Below are 17,851 nucleotides of genomic sequence, written 5' to 3'. Positions count from 1 at the left end.
GGTGGCTGCTGTTGCAATGTTTGTTGCAACGGCTGCAACTGTTGCTGTTGTGCTGCGCCTGCGCAACATTTGGATATCTTTTTGTTGCTGTTCTGCTGCTGATGGGGGGCGTGGCAAGTGTGCATTGTATAGACCAGATAACCGAATAGATTGAAAACCAACACCTGAACTTAGCATTCCATTCACTATAATCGCTTGTCGTGGCTGTAGATTGCATCTAGTAGTTTAAGCAATATTGCAGTTGCCGGTGTTGCAGATTTTTAATATTTGTATATATATATATATATATGTATATATTTAAAGAGTGGTGCATGAAGAAGTAGGCGGGGTGTGTTGTTGCAGTTGCCTCATCAGATCCCATTCATTCATTTTATGTGTGTGTAAGATATAGCTGTGATATTGCGTGCTGTTGTTGGTGCTGCGGTGCTTAGATATCGGTTTTACTTTATATATTGCTCTGTGTGTGGTTTTTATATATATTTATATATATGTTTATATGGTATTTTAGCTTATCGCCAAACACACTGACTACATCTACAAATAGAAGAGAGAGAAAACAGAGAAAAATAGAGAATAATTCGTGATGTGGTAGAAAAAAATTATAATAATATTTGGTAATCTTAACAAAGCGTTGCTAACTGCCCCAAATAAAATATAATTTTGGTTGTTTTATGGTTGGTTAGATGATTGTGTATATGCGAGTGTGCTGATTGTGTGCGATTGAGCTTTTTATCAATCAAACAAAGCTTTTGATTCGGAAAATTCGGTGGTTATCCTAGCTTTTTTGGATAAGTTGGTACTAATTTACCGAATTTACAGATAATAGATTTGGCATTAGTATTTGTTATGAGTTTATCACGAGTTTATTTACATAAAATTGTACTTTTCCCCTAACGAACTCTAAATTTTATATTCAGCTGTAATTGATTACTAACAAATCGAATTAATATGACAGATTACAAATTAAGATACTATTTACATAAGGAATTTATAACTTAATTTTCCTGCTATTGCTCAACATTCATTAAAATATGCATAAGCTACTATTATAAATTCAAATTCATACACTAAGGGGAATATATTTTTCCCCAGCTTACTATATGTATATATATGTATGAGGTATGTTTTTAAATACTTAATAAGAAGAAATCTCTTGAAAGGGGATTTTTATAATTCGCATTTTATTTTCTATAACCAACACCAATGAAAAGTAACATTACATTTAAATTTATTCTTTGATATGTGTTTAATTACAAATATAATATTATCCTGTTGCTTTTATAGTGGAGAGAAATATAATTGATTTGACCCATAAATTTATTCATAGAGAAACCTTTTTTTTTATGTTTGATTATTTGACAAGATTTAGAAAATGGTTTTTATGTCAGAAAAATTCAAACGGCTAAGCTCATATGCAAATGTTACTTTAGAAATTTTATTTTATTTATTTCAGGGAAAATATATGTTGCGCAATGCTTTGGAGAACAAATATGAAGTAATGCAGCTTACAAAAAAGTATAAGAATATGAAAATAGACCTTTTGAAATTATTTCAAATAAGCTCAATTTAATTTGACCTATTTCTTTGTACTTAGTAAGAATAAGTGTAAGTAAAAATAAAAACTCATCAAATAAACCAGTATAAAAACGGGAATATCTACACCAAATGTGAAAATTCTTGTGCTGCAGACTTAATGGGGGTGATGGCGACTTTGTTGGACTTTAGATTTTGGGATGTGAATGTGGGATTTTTGGGATATTTAGGATATTTGGGATTTGGCTTACCTGTGCTGGCGCAGGTTGTCGCGCTGCTTGAAGTACTTGCCGCACACCTCGCACGAGTAGGTGATCTCGGGGGACTTGTGGGTGCGCTCGTGGATCATCAGGTTGTACGGCTTGGTGAATCGCCGCTGGCAGTACTTGCAAATGAACTCGCACTTCGGACGCATCTTGCGGCGGAAATCGGACCGGCAGTCATCGTTGTCGATTCGCATTACAGCAAACATTTTGACAGGCGATATGTGTACTTCTGCTTGGCAGTTGAGTGTTTTGTGTTCGGTGTTGATTGTTGAGTGTTGAGTGCTTTTTTTTTAGTGGCAGTGGCAGTACGAGGTACGATTCTCGGCGCTCTCCAAACTCAGTACTCCCGCTCTCGACAAATGGTGATTTCCGTGGGCTACACTCCCGCTCTTCGCTGCCCTCTCTATGGCGCTCTTTTTGGTCGGCTCAAATTGGTGGAGGGGGGTGGGGGGGTGTGCGTTTTCACTCAATGGGGGTTTATTTCCACCAGGTTGAGTTCCTCTAATCGCTATCTGCCAGATAACACCCGTCGGTTAATTGCTGCTGCTTTTCGGCTTGGATTGGTCGTCGGTGAAAAGCGGCAACGTCGCTTCCGGCTTTATCTATCTTTTCTATTTTTCTTTTTCTTTCTTTTTTTTTTGGCTCGTTTCGCCGCTCTGTGATTTCACCTTTACTCCCCTTTTTTTTTTTTAGCTTTTTCCACGGGTAACCAGTAGGTGGTGTTTTTTTGCGGTGGGCGTTATTTAGTTTTTTCCTCTCCGCCGACTTTTAGGTTTCGGTTTTTAGTTTATGGCTCACTTTAAGGCAAACACCTAAAACAGAGAGAGACGCAAAGTTTAAATAAAGTTAAGTTAGCAACGCCTGCGACAACTTTTATGGGTTAATAAATTTCAAGCAAAATATATATATTTATATGTCACGACTTGTATCTAAACAGTTGCGGTCAAAATAATAGCAAGGTAAATAAGGATTACTTAATCAATGCCATAAATTAAAATAAGGGAACTTTTGAGAAATTAATTGTAAAATCAAAGAATGTTTCATCCTAAGGCTTAAACTCTAAAATATTTTCCGACTTTTATCAAAATAAGGGCAAGGTAAAGATTTTAGATTCGAATTAAAAGGATTCCTTGATTTCTTTAGTTTCAATCAATGCCAAAAATTAAAATGGCATTAAATTGAAGAATCAAAGAATGTTTTATTTAAATCACAATTTTTTTAAATATATTCTGACTTATCTAAACATTTGCAATTTATTCCAAAAGGATTACTAGATTTATATACATTTTATCAATACCAATTATTACTTTAGAGGATAAATTATTATATATAAAATGAAATGATGCTAAGCTATCATTTTTAAAAGTAATCTTACTTGACAACACCTATTCTCTTCTTGAAATATTTGTTTAGGCTTCTGTTGTCCAACAACTTTACTAATTTATGGATATTCCCAAGTGCCATTGCATTGACCACAGCTGTATACATATTATGGGTATTATTTCCATGCATATATGTGCGGCAACAGCAAGTTGTCGAGATCACGCAACATGAAATCGGCAATGACTCATTAAAAGCAACCAAATCCGCACCTCGGACGCGGTGTTGACATTTACAAATCACCCCGACATCCAGACAACTGTTTTTTTTTTTTTTTTTCACAGTTGCTAACCTTCGGCAGGCCTTATAGTAATTTGTCTTCAACGACACCGTTGTCTCTGGATATATGTGCTTAAGTACAAACTTTAGTGGAGTTCATTGACGGAAGAGGACTACGCTTTACTTCCGCAAACACAATTATTCAATTAAAGGGGTAGGCACTAGGTATGCTATTTAAATATCATTTCTTTACAAAGTAAAGTAAGCAAAATTTGGAATAACAAAGGCATAAATGCTTCGACTTTAATGAAACCTTTGTGAATGGAATTCCCTTAGCCAAAATACTCCCTATACCAAAATTCATAAAGATGCGGCCATAAAAAGCCAAGTTCCCATGGTCGGTTTGCATTTCTAAATTAACTGAGTCATCTCGCAGCTGGTTAAATACATTTGGCAACTCCCCCGCCGCGTTATGACCAAGTACAGTTGCCAAATTCTCCCTGTTTTTGGCCACTTCATTAAGGTGGCGCTGTAACAAGTATATTTTTAATTGGCGCCTTGCGTTGCCGATTGAAATTTATGCCCCATCTTCGTTGCCAGCGCGGTAGTTAACAACTGTTATTTTTTATGTAATTTTATTTTTGTCATTTCGGCGCCGCTGGATTTCTGAATTTTTTTTCTTTTCCTCCCTTGGGTCTTTTCTTTTCGGGATATATATTTCCCAGATTTACTGGTATTCGCTTGGGTATTTTTTTTTTCTGCGCGAAACAAAAGCCAGCGCTGACTGGTAGCGACAAGCGGCTCGGCAAGACCCGATTTCGATATTTATTTATATGTTATGGTGCTTTCAGCTCGCAGCTGGAACACTTTTGGTAATGGGAATGGGAATGGGAATGGCAATGGGAATCGGACTGGGATTTGGATTCAGATTCAGATTCATATTCGGAATGGGAATGAGAATGGGAATGGGAATGGAAACGGGTTCGGTTTGGGGATCGGAGATCGGGGAGCTAACGTTGACAACAAAAGGCAAACGTCACAGCGGGTGTTGCACCGGCCGCAGACGGTACGTAGTTATTGTCATTATAACATTAATGCCCACTAAACATATTCAAATTATAACACTGAGTCGCGCGAGAGACCTGCACTGCGAGAAATGGGAGTGCCTGTATTCTGAGAAAACTATTATTGCTAGTCACTAAAGCAATGGCCTTTGAAAGTTATAGCATTTGGTTATTTAAATCTTGGCAGTTAAGTTTGAAAAGAATATAATTATTATATATATAATGGCATGACACCCCCTAAAAACTAACAATGTTGTATTAAAAACCATTGTTTTTAATATCTAAAACGTTTTAGTATTATGAAAATGGTTAAATGATGGAATATAAAAACCATTTTTATCCTTATTATCCTTGCTCCTTAAAATTCCCCTACTATAATAAGTAATAGTTTAGAAATGAAATAAAGAATTATAATTGATTTATTTGCTCTTCTAACTTGTGACTATAATTTCTAATTTGGGTACCCCGATTTTTGACCAGTGGGAGAGGTTTGGGCTTGGATCGCTGAACGCTGATCGCTGATCGCATTGGTCATGTCTGGAATGGGGAACTCGCCTGGGATCTCGGCCCGAAAGTCGAAAGCCTGGCCCAAAGAGACTCCTCCAATGTTAATTTGTGTACACAATGTGGCGTCACATTGGCATTTTAACGCCGTTAATCATGCGACACAGGGCGCCTGCATAAGGCCATCCATTCGATATGGATTCGGATTTGGATTCGGATTTGGATTCTTTGGGTCCGGGTCTCTTTGCCATTTGGCCATGCTTTGCTTTGGATTTGGACTCGGATTTGGACGTGGAAGTGGCTGTGGCTGTGGATGTTTGTCTTTGGTCTCTAGTCTTCAGTTTGTCCCTGGGAGCGTGGGCCTAAGTGGAGCAGCATTAGCCACGGGTTGCACTCCGGGGTTAAGCACTCTATTTGCTCATTTGCTGCGATGTGCGATGCGTCGGATGACGATGAAATTGTCTGTGTCGTCTTTAGTCTTCAGATGACAGGGGACCAGGGGTAAAAAGTGGTGGACAAACCTTTGGGGAGCGGTGAAATTCGAGCTGACAATTGAGTGAGCCCATCAATTTGGAGGGTTAAGTGAGTTGGACCATTTAAGCAATAAAGGTTTCCAATGGCAAATGGCAGGACTATCCTTGGGGTTTAATTATAACTATAAGTTTTAAAATAATATTATAGTTCAATAGTTAAAAGGTCAAAAGATGCATAACTAGCTTGTGTACCAATTTTTTATGCATTCATTCATAAAAGGTAAAATATAAAACAATGATGATGCTATACCAAAAATATCAACAAAGTTACAAAAGAACAATATTTATTTAATATTGTATTTATTATAATTTAGCAAAAGCCACTTATATAAGAATTTCTTAAGCCAAATTTTGACATTGTTTTACAAGAGAATACTAATCACTAAATATTGCTTTAAAATTGTTTCTTTTAAACCCATCTAAGCCGAAACAAAGTCAATCTTATCACCTAAACGCCGTAATACTAAAAGGTATTAACTTTTGCAAACCAAAGAAGTAGCCTAAAGCATTAAAATCCCAATCTATGGATCTGCTAAGCGGATATTTTTAATCCGTTGAAAACCCAAGCCAAACAATCTTTATGAACCATCGCAGAACCTGTGCCAAATCAAGCTAAAGCCAAACGGGCGTTACTTGGCACCTTTTCCGATCCGGAATTCAAAGCGATATCCAACTGTTAGTATTTGGCAACTGCGCATGGCAATCCGCTTATGCGAAAAGCGAACACCCACAGATCACAGATCACACATCGCTGGAGGGAAAACTGCCCAAATATTGTATAATAAACTGTTGTCCAACGCAAAGATAATCCCATTAATCCGCACTGAAAATAATTAGTGTTGTGCACACACACACACACACACACACACACACACACACTCACACACATGCCGTTTTGAAGGAGATTTGAAGAAGTGAAGATCTGGGAGATCTTTGGCACAGCATGATCCTGACTCTGGACTTAAGGCTTTTGGTTGCCGTGCGAAGGGCATGCGAAAGGCGTTAATGCTGCGTGAAATTAGATTTGCAGCGATGGGAAAGAGAAATAAAATGGCAAACAGAGATTTCTTGGGCGAAAGAAGTGCAGAGTAAGTGCGTCGGCGACTTCCACGAAACTCTTCGAGCGTCGAGAGTTACAGTTTAACACCCCGAGATAAATGTGTAGCGGTATGGGCGATAACAGGCTCAAAACTGGGCCCAAACCAAACCAAACCAAACCAAAAAAGAAGTAGAAGGGCTCAAACCAGTGACACACACGTCGAAGGATGGGATATGGTCAAAAGCGATTACCACACTTCTTTCACCATCCTTTATTTTATTTTTTTTTTTTTTTTGTAGGAGGCGGACAGTGAGTTGGCAAGGTGCCATTAAAAATTACAACCAAAAAGTGAAAAAGTAAAAAAAAACCGAAGCGAGAATAAATGACAATAAAAGGACATAAGGCTGGCCAAGACAAAGGCACCGAAGGTACCGAAGTCCATTTGATACGAATCTAATTGTGCTAATGGCGCAGAATTCCCGGGAAAAAACACCCAGAGTCCTGACAAACGAAACCAATAAGTCGGTGGAAACAATTAGGATATGTGGCACTGCCACTTCAACGCGAACAAAAGGCTAGCTAACCCCAAACACAAACACACACCACAAGATACAAAGATACAAATAGATTGAGGTATGGGATATACGTATAATATCTTTAGATCCATCTCAAATCGGTTGGGAATTTCGGGGCGATTTTAGCCGCTTCTCACCTTCAGCTGTTAAGATATGACAGTTGCTCAAAAGTCGACGGAGATTAGCTGCCAGCTGAGCCCATTTACCGTAATCGCTTAGCTAATTAGACGCTAATTGATGGACCGCAACGGGCGGTCCAGACGAGGTCAAAGATCAGACAGTCACACAGTCAGGAGGTGAAAACAACGGAAAAGAAATGGTCGCCTGTAAAGCGGTACAAATTCCAGTATTCCTCAATGCACAAACCAATAAACCAGAAACCAAAGTAATACATAAATTATTCAAATGGATTGTTTAGCGTTTAGCAAAAATTATATTGAAGATATATTAATATTGAAATTATTTAGAAAACCCTTTTAAAAAACAAATAATATAAACAAATCTTTTATGTTTTAAGTTTTCCTTATAAACTAACAACCAAAAGACTTCGTAAATACATTCCAAAATGTATTCCTTACTGTTTAGAAGATCCTAAGCAAAGTATTTTAAGCAAACTGCTGAAAAACTTAACCAAAACACTTGTGAATTGTGAGTAGAAAATAGGAAAACTTCTGATTTCCCAAAGTTTCCCTTTAGATTCATTGGACTTTTTGCACAGGTGTAGCCCGCTTGGTATTTCTAAATATAAGACATTCACCAAACTTTTTGGAACATCTGTTGGTAGCTTGAGCCGTACTCGTTGGTATTTCATAATCGAATAAAAAAAAACTCAACTCAGTGAGTCATAGCTTAAAAACTTGTACCAAAACGGCTGATGATGATCTGTCGGACATTCTTGGCGATGATTCGCTGTGTTTTGTGCGTCTTGCGATCAACCTTCGACAAACTAGGCTTTTGTCCAATCTACAAGAAGTTTCTTCATGCTGACTCATCAACTTTTTCAACTTCCATTCGTTCGAACTGAACAAATGCCGACGGCTTTTGTAGCTTTTAAGGAATCCTTAAGTTTTTTATGTGAAAAAAAAGCCAGTGGAAGTCTCAGAAAAACGTAGCTTTTATCATAAGCAAGATTCGAATATAGATAATTTTTAAGCATGACAAATAGGGGCAAAAAAGTTATCATACAAAATTGATCTATTGAAAATTAAGGACATTTTCATTAATGTAGCTAGTTTTTAATTATAAGACCTAATTGCGAAATTTAAATCCAAATTTAAATTGGTAGCATACAATAATCTTTTGTAATTTGAACATTGTTTTTGGGCTTTAAAAAGTTATCTTAAATTTTAGTTTTATAATTTTTAAGAGAAACGTATGAATATTTTCATTTTCAAATCATAAAATATATATTTCCTTTTCTTTCTTTGCAATCCAATAGGCAAATGTTTGAGTTGTGGCTAAAATCTAAGACTTTGAGATCAAGTAGATAGCCCCATTTGTGAATTTGTGTCAAGATATAAGGTTGAAGCCTTTTTTAAATCCAATAGGGAAATGTTCAAATTTAGCGTCCGCCATTTTGGCAAATGGCGACACTTTCTCACACACACACAGATGCGAGATAAAAGCTCCGTTGGCCACACGCACGCCATATTAGACGCAACGCCCTCTCTCCCTCTGGCACACTTAACGGCCCCCAAAAGAGAGGCCCGGGCAGAAAGAGAGGGCGATACACGCAACCGTGTTACGTGTAAGGTTTTTTCTTCTTTTTCTTTACTCAGTTTTCAGTTGTCCAATGAAAGCGGCGTAAAACTGGTAGCGAAACAAGTGTGGAAGGGGGAAGAACGAGCAGAAGAACGAGGTGAAGAAGAGCGGAAGAAAGACTTACCTTAACCAATGGGAAAACACTGGAATTACGCGTTCTTCGAGTTCGAAATCGAGTAGTAGACCGTTTTCTTTTCAGATGATTTTCTTTCGATCGAATGTTTGTGACTGCGACCGTGGATCGATTTGTATCTTTTTTGAAGGTACTCGCGAAGGAACTGATACTGTTACTGTTACTTTTACTGATACTGATACTGATGAGAGGGAACTATATACGCACGCTCGAGCGGCACAAAGTTGAATGAATGAATGCTACTAATAACTGAAAGAAATAGTAGTCGCCTCTGCCGACGTCCTCTGCCGTCGTCGCTGCCGACGTCGCTGCTTGGAAGTTGAGGAAGCGAGATCATCGCTCTGTCCCTGTCTGTTACTCAATTCGGTGGCACTGTGTGTGTGTGTGTGAGTCATCCGAAGAGAAACGAAAAGAAACGAGACGAAACGAAGACCAGTAGCCGAAGCTACTGCTCATGCGCAACGTTCGCTAGCCATCTCTTTTACACTCCCTATGTTCTTGGGCGTAAGTGCGGAAGCTGAACAAACAGTAGCCACAAAATGGCGTCGCTTCTAACGGAAGCCACCAAGAAGAACACAAAATGGCGTCACTTACCTATTGCAAAAGCCCCGAAATTCCTGCAGCTTTTCGCCAAATCACTTGTATATGAACTTTTTATTTGGTAGCACTGTTAGCCCGCAACTGTTGGGTAATATTATTAATAAAATATATTTCACTTCCGAACGCTTCTGTGCGCGAGAGTCAACTGCAAAGTTACGATCGACAACTTCAGCTTGATGGGTTGAACTTTTTGTGTTTTTTCTTTTTGTTCGTTACCCTCTTTTTTTACAGCCCTCTCTTGGTTGGCCATCTCTTTCTGTCGCACTGTTTTAACGGGAACGAACGAGTTTTGAGTGTTTCAGCTGATTGGTCAGTGGAAATGAGCTCAAGAGCGGCCTGAGAGCCAGGGAGAGTGCGAGAGCGAGAGAGGGCTACCTGAGTTGAGTGGTTTTGAAGGCGTTACCTGAGCTGACTGTTAATTAAGCTTAAGTAAGTCAACATTTCAATTAAGTTAAGCGCGCTAATGAGTGAAAGGTGTGTTGGTGACTGAATAAAGTAATATCTCTGCGATTTCTTTGAATTTCGTTATGCACTCTCTCTCTCGCTCTCTTTCTTTCTAGCTGCTGTTTAATTTAAAAGGTAACTTTCTTTCACTTATACCTGTGCATGTTTTTATAGATGTGGGCGTGGCTTTGGGCAGGGCTCTGTCTGTCTCTCTCTCCCTCCTGCTGGCCTTCTCGCTCTCACTTACCCTCTTTTTAACTGCTTCTTAACCCGTTTTGTGTGCAAGCGAGAGAGGTGGAACATAAAAACCAGTGGCAGAGCAGAGCAACCGTATTACGCAGTACTCTTTTTTTTATATTTTTCTTCTCGTTTTTATTTTTTTTTGGTGGAGCTCCATTTTGTTTTCAGGGCCTGGGAAACTTTTTTCTCGCATTTCTTTTGGCTTCGCCGCCTCCGCCTTTGTTCTCCTCTTCTTCTTGTGTGGCCTCTTTAGACCCAAAATAAAAAATAAAAAACAGAAAAAACCCCCATACTGATGGTCTGTTTATCTTTTGTGCCTCACCATATCTGTTTATCTTTTACGATTTCTCAATGAAAACTGAAAAATTGTGTCTTTCATTCAACAAAAAAATACTTGATTAACTTAACACCCAGTGTTTTTAATTAAGTGCGCTCGAAAAGGATTGTTTTTAATTAAGTTTTCGACTGTCCATAAAGTTTAACAAATTATTTTCGACTGCTTTTGGGCATTTTTAAGTGCTATCCGTTGGCAACTCCACTTTGATGGCTTCATCTTTGTCCGCCTCGCTTTTGTTTTTCTCCGTTTCCGTCTGTCTTATTGGTTTTTCGAATCAAATTTGCATATTTTAAATGGGCAATCAACAAAATCGAAAAGGAGACGTTTCGACAATTGCGAGGAGCTTCCTTATGAAGGAGAAACTAATTATGAACCGGCCAAAGAAGAGCCCGAAAAAAATGTATTGGCATTTTTGGAGACTTCATATTTTGGAGGAATGAAATGTAATGCAATATTTTATTGGATGTTGAAAGATGGAATTAAGTATTGAAATATAAATTAAAAGTTTTGCTCTATCAGTTTATAAAGAACTAAAGCTATTTATAGTTTTCTCATCATTTCATCTTAAAAGAATAATCCATTTTCTAAACTTGTCTATCACCTGCAGACAATCTGTCATGCCAAAAACCCTTGAGTTCTGCCCAAATACCTTGCTAAAACTTTCTCAATCTATCAATAAACAAAGTTAAGGCCAAATAAAAAATTCCAACGAGCCAAAACTTCTGCCCCAGACAGTGCACACAAAAGTATTAAGTTTCATTAATTGCCAAAATTAAAAAGGCAAACAAAATCGGACAACAAAAAAGATTGGTTAAAAATTAAAAATTCATACGGCAGCGATGCGGTCACATAAATTTTGGAGGAGCAACAAAGACCGCGACAGATGCAAAAAATTATAATAAATATATACACGAGAAGATATACGGATGAATCTGTGGAAGCAGGCAAATGTCGAAGACGTGGGCGTTGAATGGGATCCGTTGGGGTTTTTTTTCGAGTTGGCTGCTTTTTTTTATATACTTTTTGGTTAATAATAATGAAACTGGACCGCAGCCACCGCAGCAAGGCGTTGTCAACAGTTGGCGTTGATGATGTTGCTGATGATGATTCCGATGATGACGACTTGGTTCCATCTTCATTTTTTCTTTTCTCCATTTGGCACACGGTAGTTGGCTGAGTTGTCATTTAGCTTCAGGTTTCTGGGCCTCATTCAAGGTGTGCGAGTACTAAAAATCTGGGGGTAGCTCTTCACTGAGGGAAAAAGGAGGATATAAGATATCTTGAGGATAAAAATATTACCCATATATCTTAAAACAATTTTATATTTAGAACTCTAACTTAAACTTGACCAACAAATATCTGTAAGCTTTTGGAAAAGTTAACATTTTGTAACAGCTTCCAGATTATACAAAAATAATTACCTTGTATCCTTATAATTCTTAACTAGTTCTAGTACCTAGTAATTTTAAAAATGTACATAATGTTCCTTGTTAAGTCCAAACTGGTTAATAACAATTCCTTGCTTCCTTATAATTCTCATTTAGTTCTAGACTCTACACATTTTAAAAAGCACATAATGTTCCATTATTTGAGATATTGTTAAGGCCAAACTAGTTATTAACGTCGTAACCTAATATTGTATGACATTTGTGAATCAACGCATTTTTTCCGAGTGTATTCTCTCCCCACCAAAGTCGTGACTTGATTTATTTTTTTGGCCCGAACCTGTGTATTCACATAAATTTGAATTATGGTCCGCTGGCTCGTAAAGTCGCTGGGTGATGTGTCTATTTTAACAGTTAGTCGGGGGACGGCAACCGAACGGCGAACGATCTATCAATGAATTCCGAACTATCTGAATGAACTGGCCCAACAAAACTCGGATCGGATCCTCATTTGATATGCAGCTTCGATCTTCAGTTTGTATGCTAATTTTCGTTGTTCGGGTTTTTGGTTTCAGTCTTTCGCGTCCATTGTTCATTTTCTGTTTTTTTTTTTTGGCTGTTTGCCCGAGCGGTGTTTTATTTAATTTTAATTTTTATTTCGTAAATTTTAAATTTGTTGTCACTTCTGTGGGAGCAGCCGAGGTTTTTCCATCTTATACGAATCGAATTTTATTATAATTGGGTGCGGTTCGCAGTTGTTCGGTAGTATTTCTGCAGAACTCCATGAATCGAACCTATTGTTCAGTTATGAAAAAAACACCAACACACAAAGCTCTCTTTTTTTTGTGAGGCAGCCGCTATAGAAATTAATAAAATTTATGGTTCATTCGGAATTCTTGTTCGTTTTTTCGATCATTAATTTGCCATAAAGAAGTGGGCAAAGTGTGTGGCAAAAGCTTTTAAAATGGGTAGACAGGAGGGGATCCATTGTTCAAGCGAGTGTTTGTCGTTAGCTAAGTTTTAAAATCAATTTCCAGCTTGATAACTTAGTTAGTTAAAAACAAAAAAAGGGATTAGGTTCTCTCCTGTTACAATTTCTCGAAAAATAAATGAGCTCATGATCCATTTTACTAACCATTTAACCACTTTACCATTTGTTTTGAATAACTTTAACGATCAAAAGGGAAACCATACCATAAAATCACTCTACCACTTGACCTCATGTAGAATGCATCCCCACCAACCAAATTGACCATTGTAACTCGGCTCTTATAACACTTATCACTGCCCAATTGATCTGAAAAGGTGTCAACCCATGTCTTTTTCGTTTCTAAATAGGTATTCCTCACCTCCCTTTCCGCTTTGTGCTTTAAAACTTGTAAATTGCTGCATTTTCCTAGGAACACAATCCCCATTCTATACAAATTACCAGCCCACATCTTTTCCAACATTTTCACCTGGATTCTAAGTGATTTACGATCCATTTAGTTCTCTGCTCTTTTCCTAAGCGCCACACGAACTTCCGTTCCGAACATGGGGGACATATAGTATAATGGGGATATATAATCTCAAAGGTGTCGCCTGCGTGGGTGTCACGAATTCAATTCGAAATTAATAGTACTGGGTGAACTTATGCGACATTTAATACTGTTGGCGCACAGAAAAATAAATAGTAGCCTATAATATGCCTACAAAGGTATAACCTTATGTGCTAGAAGTTTAATATTTTAAAAACAAATATTTAAATTGATAGACCTTTTTATAAACCGGCTAAGTTGTAAATAAAATATTGTAGTATTGTAAACATAACAAATAAAAAGAATCCTCTAAAATGATTATAGATTATTACTATATTGATAGTTTAAATTTGTATTAATATATAAATTTGTATATTAACAATGAAATTTTAATCGATACACCCTTTTAATACAATTGTTTTGCTTTTGAAATATATTTTTTTATCTGTAAATCGAATGCCACCAAAGTGAAAAGACCAAAAAATGTTTTATTACATTGATTTGCATTTAAATCGATGTTGGCGGCGGCGTCATTCTATCCGATTTTGGATAGAGGGGGTTTGGGGTTTTTGTGGGGGGAATAGACCGATGATTACGGGCACAGCGAGCGGTCAAAATGTTGACAATGATTCCAGATATCCCACACCGCGATCAGTTCAAAAAAAAAAAAAACAACCCAACCCAAAAATCTTAAAAGTTTCAATGAATTTGTTTCTTTCTTTTTCTCTTCTTTCTTTTTTTTCTGTTTTGTTGAATGGGAAGCGCCGAAGTTTTCATCCTTCAATCTGGAAATATTTTTTTTTTTTGTATATTAGATCATAAATTATGGAACTTTGCATATATGACAAAACAAATAATATTTTTTTTTTTGTTTTGTGGCTCTGTCGTGCTTCCAGTAGCCACCCCGCTGGGTCTCGAACCCCCCACTTTCTTCCACTCGCTAGTTGGGCAAAATTTATTAGTTTTTCCATTTTTATTGAGGAATAACAAAAGGGAGGGCATCGAAGGGCATCGGAGGGCAAAGGGAATCTCTGGGGTAGGTGGCGCCTTGCTTAGGGATTAGAGGCTTAAAACTCTGAGAGGCACAACAAAAAGCACGAAGAGGGAGACCTATGGGAGAGATCCGATCCCCTCACGATTTGCGCTCACAAAATGCTTTTTAGCCGCAGGCTTCAAAAACAAACTACAAAAAAAGACATTTTTGTTCATTCAAAGTGAAGTCGAAAACGGACAACAGGTTTAATTTTTTTCGCTGTTGTTGCCGAACAGGAAGACTTACCAAGGCGGAATTGATGGAGTCTTGAAGAACTTTATTTGATTTACATTTTTTTTTTTATTTTTTTATTTTGGTCTTCTGTTTATTTTAATTTTAAATACCCTGATTTTCTGGTTGTTCATTTTGGCAATGTTAATCAGTACTTAAAAATGAGAAATATAGGGTTTTTTTTAAGTTTTCTTTTCAATTAAAGTTTGTCTTGAAAATTAAAATTTTATCTGTATATTTTCGGTTTCCATTTATTTATGTTATTTTGCTGCTTGTTTATTTTAGCAAAGTTCACCTGAAAATTGAACAATGAGAAAATGAAACTCATCCAAGTACTCGCACAACAACAACAACAATGAGAGCAAATCCGCCGAAGCTCAAAAAGCCGAGGGCAAAAAAAAACGAAGCTCGAATCAAGCTCAAACAGCAACAACAATAACAACAGGGTGAGCAGTAAAGAGAGGCTCCCCTTTTGTTGTCGTTGTTGTTGCTGCTGCCAGTCACTCAGTCTCCATCTCATTCTTTTTTTTTCTACCTCACTGGAATGGCATCCGAACCAGAGAGAGACAGAGAGAGAGATAGCGAGAGAGAGAGGGAGTCCTACCGTGGGAAATGAACAGTAGTCTTTTGGCTTTTTGCACTACCAACAACAAACAGCTGCAATAAAAGCAGTAAGCGCAGAAACAACAACAATAAGCAGCAGCCAGTTTACTGACGTTCCTTCTTCCTCTTCCTCTTCCTCCTCCTTCGCCTCCCTCTCCTTCTCCCCTCTTCACCCACTCCTTTGGTATCTTTGTTGTGGTTGTTGTTCTTATTGTTTGGCTGAGTGAGCTTTTGCAATTTCACTGCAGCGCTTTGCTTTTGTTGTTGTTGTCGGCGCATTTCAAATGAGCCTAATAATAATGCAATTTAAGCCAAGTGGAAGCAGCGCGAACATAGGGCAAGAGAAAGAGAAAGAAAGGCATGGAAATAAAAGAATTTTATATTTAACGGAAAGCAATAAATGTAAGTATGTATGTATGCACATACATATGTATTCTTACGTATACGTAATTTTCGTTAAGGTTAAAATTAATAATTTAAAACCAAACTGTTTCACTGCATTGAACTATTAACATAAAAAACAAAAATTATATGATTCATTTATATTTCTGAAAAGTATAAGTAGGCAAATTGTTTTTTATTTCATGGAAAATGTTGCTATAAGAAATTTACTTATTACGGTTTGAAATGTTCTTAAGAATTTTAAATTAATACCATACTGGAAGAGTGATTCACGGCTGCTCTGAAATGAAGGCGTATACGTAATATTCGGTACACAAAGAAAACTACTGCACACTCAATTTACAGACACTAAGTTACTCATATACGAGCAGCGAATATAATTAATTTTGAACTTAATAACATTGTTTATTTACTTTAACAAAAATCAAACAATAAAGTACTATACAAGTTTGTATAATAATTTGTATAAATAATATAACTAGCCCATTAAGCCTTACACTGTTGAAATGTATTATTTTCGTAATATTTTTGTCGATTTCTTAAAAATGTTGTAGCGAGGAAATACTATAAATTGTTTAAAAATAAGCGTTGCTACGCTCTTGCTTTTGAATTATCGGTATTTTGTACAAATGTAGATCAGCATAGGTTGCGCGGCAGAGATAACACGCAAAAATATAATAATATTGTCGCGCATTTTTAAGCGTAGATTGTGCTTCAAATCAAATTAGTTCCGTGAAGACAGTTGCCTTCATCATTCACTCGCGGTATGTCCAAGTTCGAGAATTATATTTTGTGTGCCTTTGTAAATTCAAATATTTTGAACATGATTTAAATGTTTATCGCTTTGATTTAATGCCATCCCGTTTATATCAAAGTATTTAATTTTTAATTTGCTTATTTTATTAATAATATTAATAATATTAATAATATTAATAATATTAATAATATTAATAATATTAATAATATTAATAATATTAATATAATATTAAATCATTAAGTATTTAACATAGTTATTTAATATTGTATGTATTTAAATACTAAAAACAAAAATGTTGATTTCAAGAGTCAGACATTTATTTTCACTAATCTATTTTTTTGTTAACAGTTTAGAGGTTCAAAACGGGTTGGCAAGCAAATTTCAAGACCTGCAGGAATCACTATCGAGTTTAAAGAATTTCACCAAACCTATTCCGCCGAAGCTCGAACAGATCGGCGAAAAGTACTTCTATATCGAACACAATAGTAAGCAAAATTGGTTTGCCGCTGCAAGCACCTGTCGCCAGATGGGCGGACATTTGGCGTCCGCTAGGAACGAAAAGGAGGTGAGGCTTATCATGAAAAAACTACATGTAAATAATGACTACTGGCTGGGGATAAATAATCTAGCAAATCAGGGGGATTTCGTGAATTTGGCCTCCGGAAGTTCAATTATCCTTACCGGTGACCTAATAGTGCCAAATTTTCACTGCCTTTCACTGTCGATTAGAGATTGGCATACTAAAGATTGTTATGACAATAAACATTTCATTTGCCAAGCAGATGAAATTTAAATATAAATATTTGAATAAATGTTTTAAGGAAAAACATAACAAAGGTAGGTTCATAATGTAATATTCGTACGTATACGTAATATTTGATAGACAGTAAATTTAGTACACACTCAATATAATTACTGAGATACAAGCAACATTAATTTTAAGAAAATAAAAGTAATTTTTACTTTACTTTAATACAAAACAAATACATTTTTAAATAAATATAATAATAATGTCAACAATGTAAAATTAGTTTCTAACAGTTTAGTGCATTTTAGTTCTTCCTACTTAACTAACCGAGCACCGAAATAAAAATATTAATAGAACTAATTAAATAAGTAAATCTATTTATAATAACAAAATATGATTAGGAAATATCTTTTGTACAATTTAAAACAAAAAATCATTTTCATTTCCATATTAAAAAAAATTAAAAATCTTCAAAGACTAATAAATTAAATTGTAAAACTTTTTGAACCCAAAATGATGGAATAAAATATAAGCTTGAAATTATAGT

The 17,851-nt window shown here is 36.4% G+C and overlaps 1 protein-coding gene across 2 annotated transcripts; it reads right to left on the bottom strand.

The window, feature by feature from the left end:
- Positions 1-272: 272 nt before the first annotated feature.
- LOC128261919 (protein drumstick) lies at positions 273-9,748 on the bottom strand. 2 transcript variants are annotated; one of them, XM_052995862.1, is made up of 3 exons: positions 9,602-9,748; positions 1,785-2,611; positions 273-534 (listed from the first exon to the last, which is right to left on the bottom strand). In XM_052995862.1, the coding sequence occupies exons 2-3, from the start codon at positions 2,003-2,005 to the stop codon at positions 510-512; spliced, it is 246 nt and encodes an 81-aa protein (XP_052851822.1). In that variant the 5' UTR covers positions 2,006-2,611; positions 9,602-9,748; the 3' UTR covers positions 273-509. The 2 variants fall into 2 exon arrangements, with proteins under 2 accessions (XP_052851822.1, XP_052851821.1); XM_052995861.1 differs by lacking the exon at positions 9,602-9,748 and adding an exon at positions 8,999-9,248.
- Between the last annotated feature and the right edge of the window lie 8,103 nt (positions 9,749-17,851).

The sequence above is a fragment of the Drosophila gunungcola genome, unplaced genomic scaffold (assembly GCF_025200985.1).
Source record: "Drosophila gunungcola strain Sukarami unplaced genomic scaffold, Dgunungcola_SK_2 000001F, whole genome shotgun sequence".
Lineage (NCBI taxonomy): Eukaryota > Metazoa > Arthropoda > Insecta > Diptera > Drosophilidae > Drosophila > Drosophila gunungcola.
Note: the sequence above shows the minus strand (reverse complement) of the source record. Positions and strands in the feature narration are given on the sequence as shown.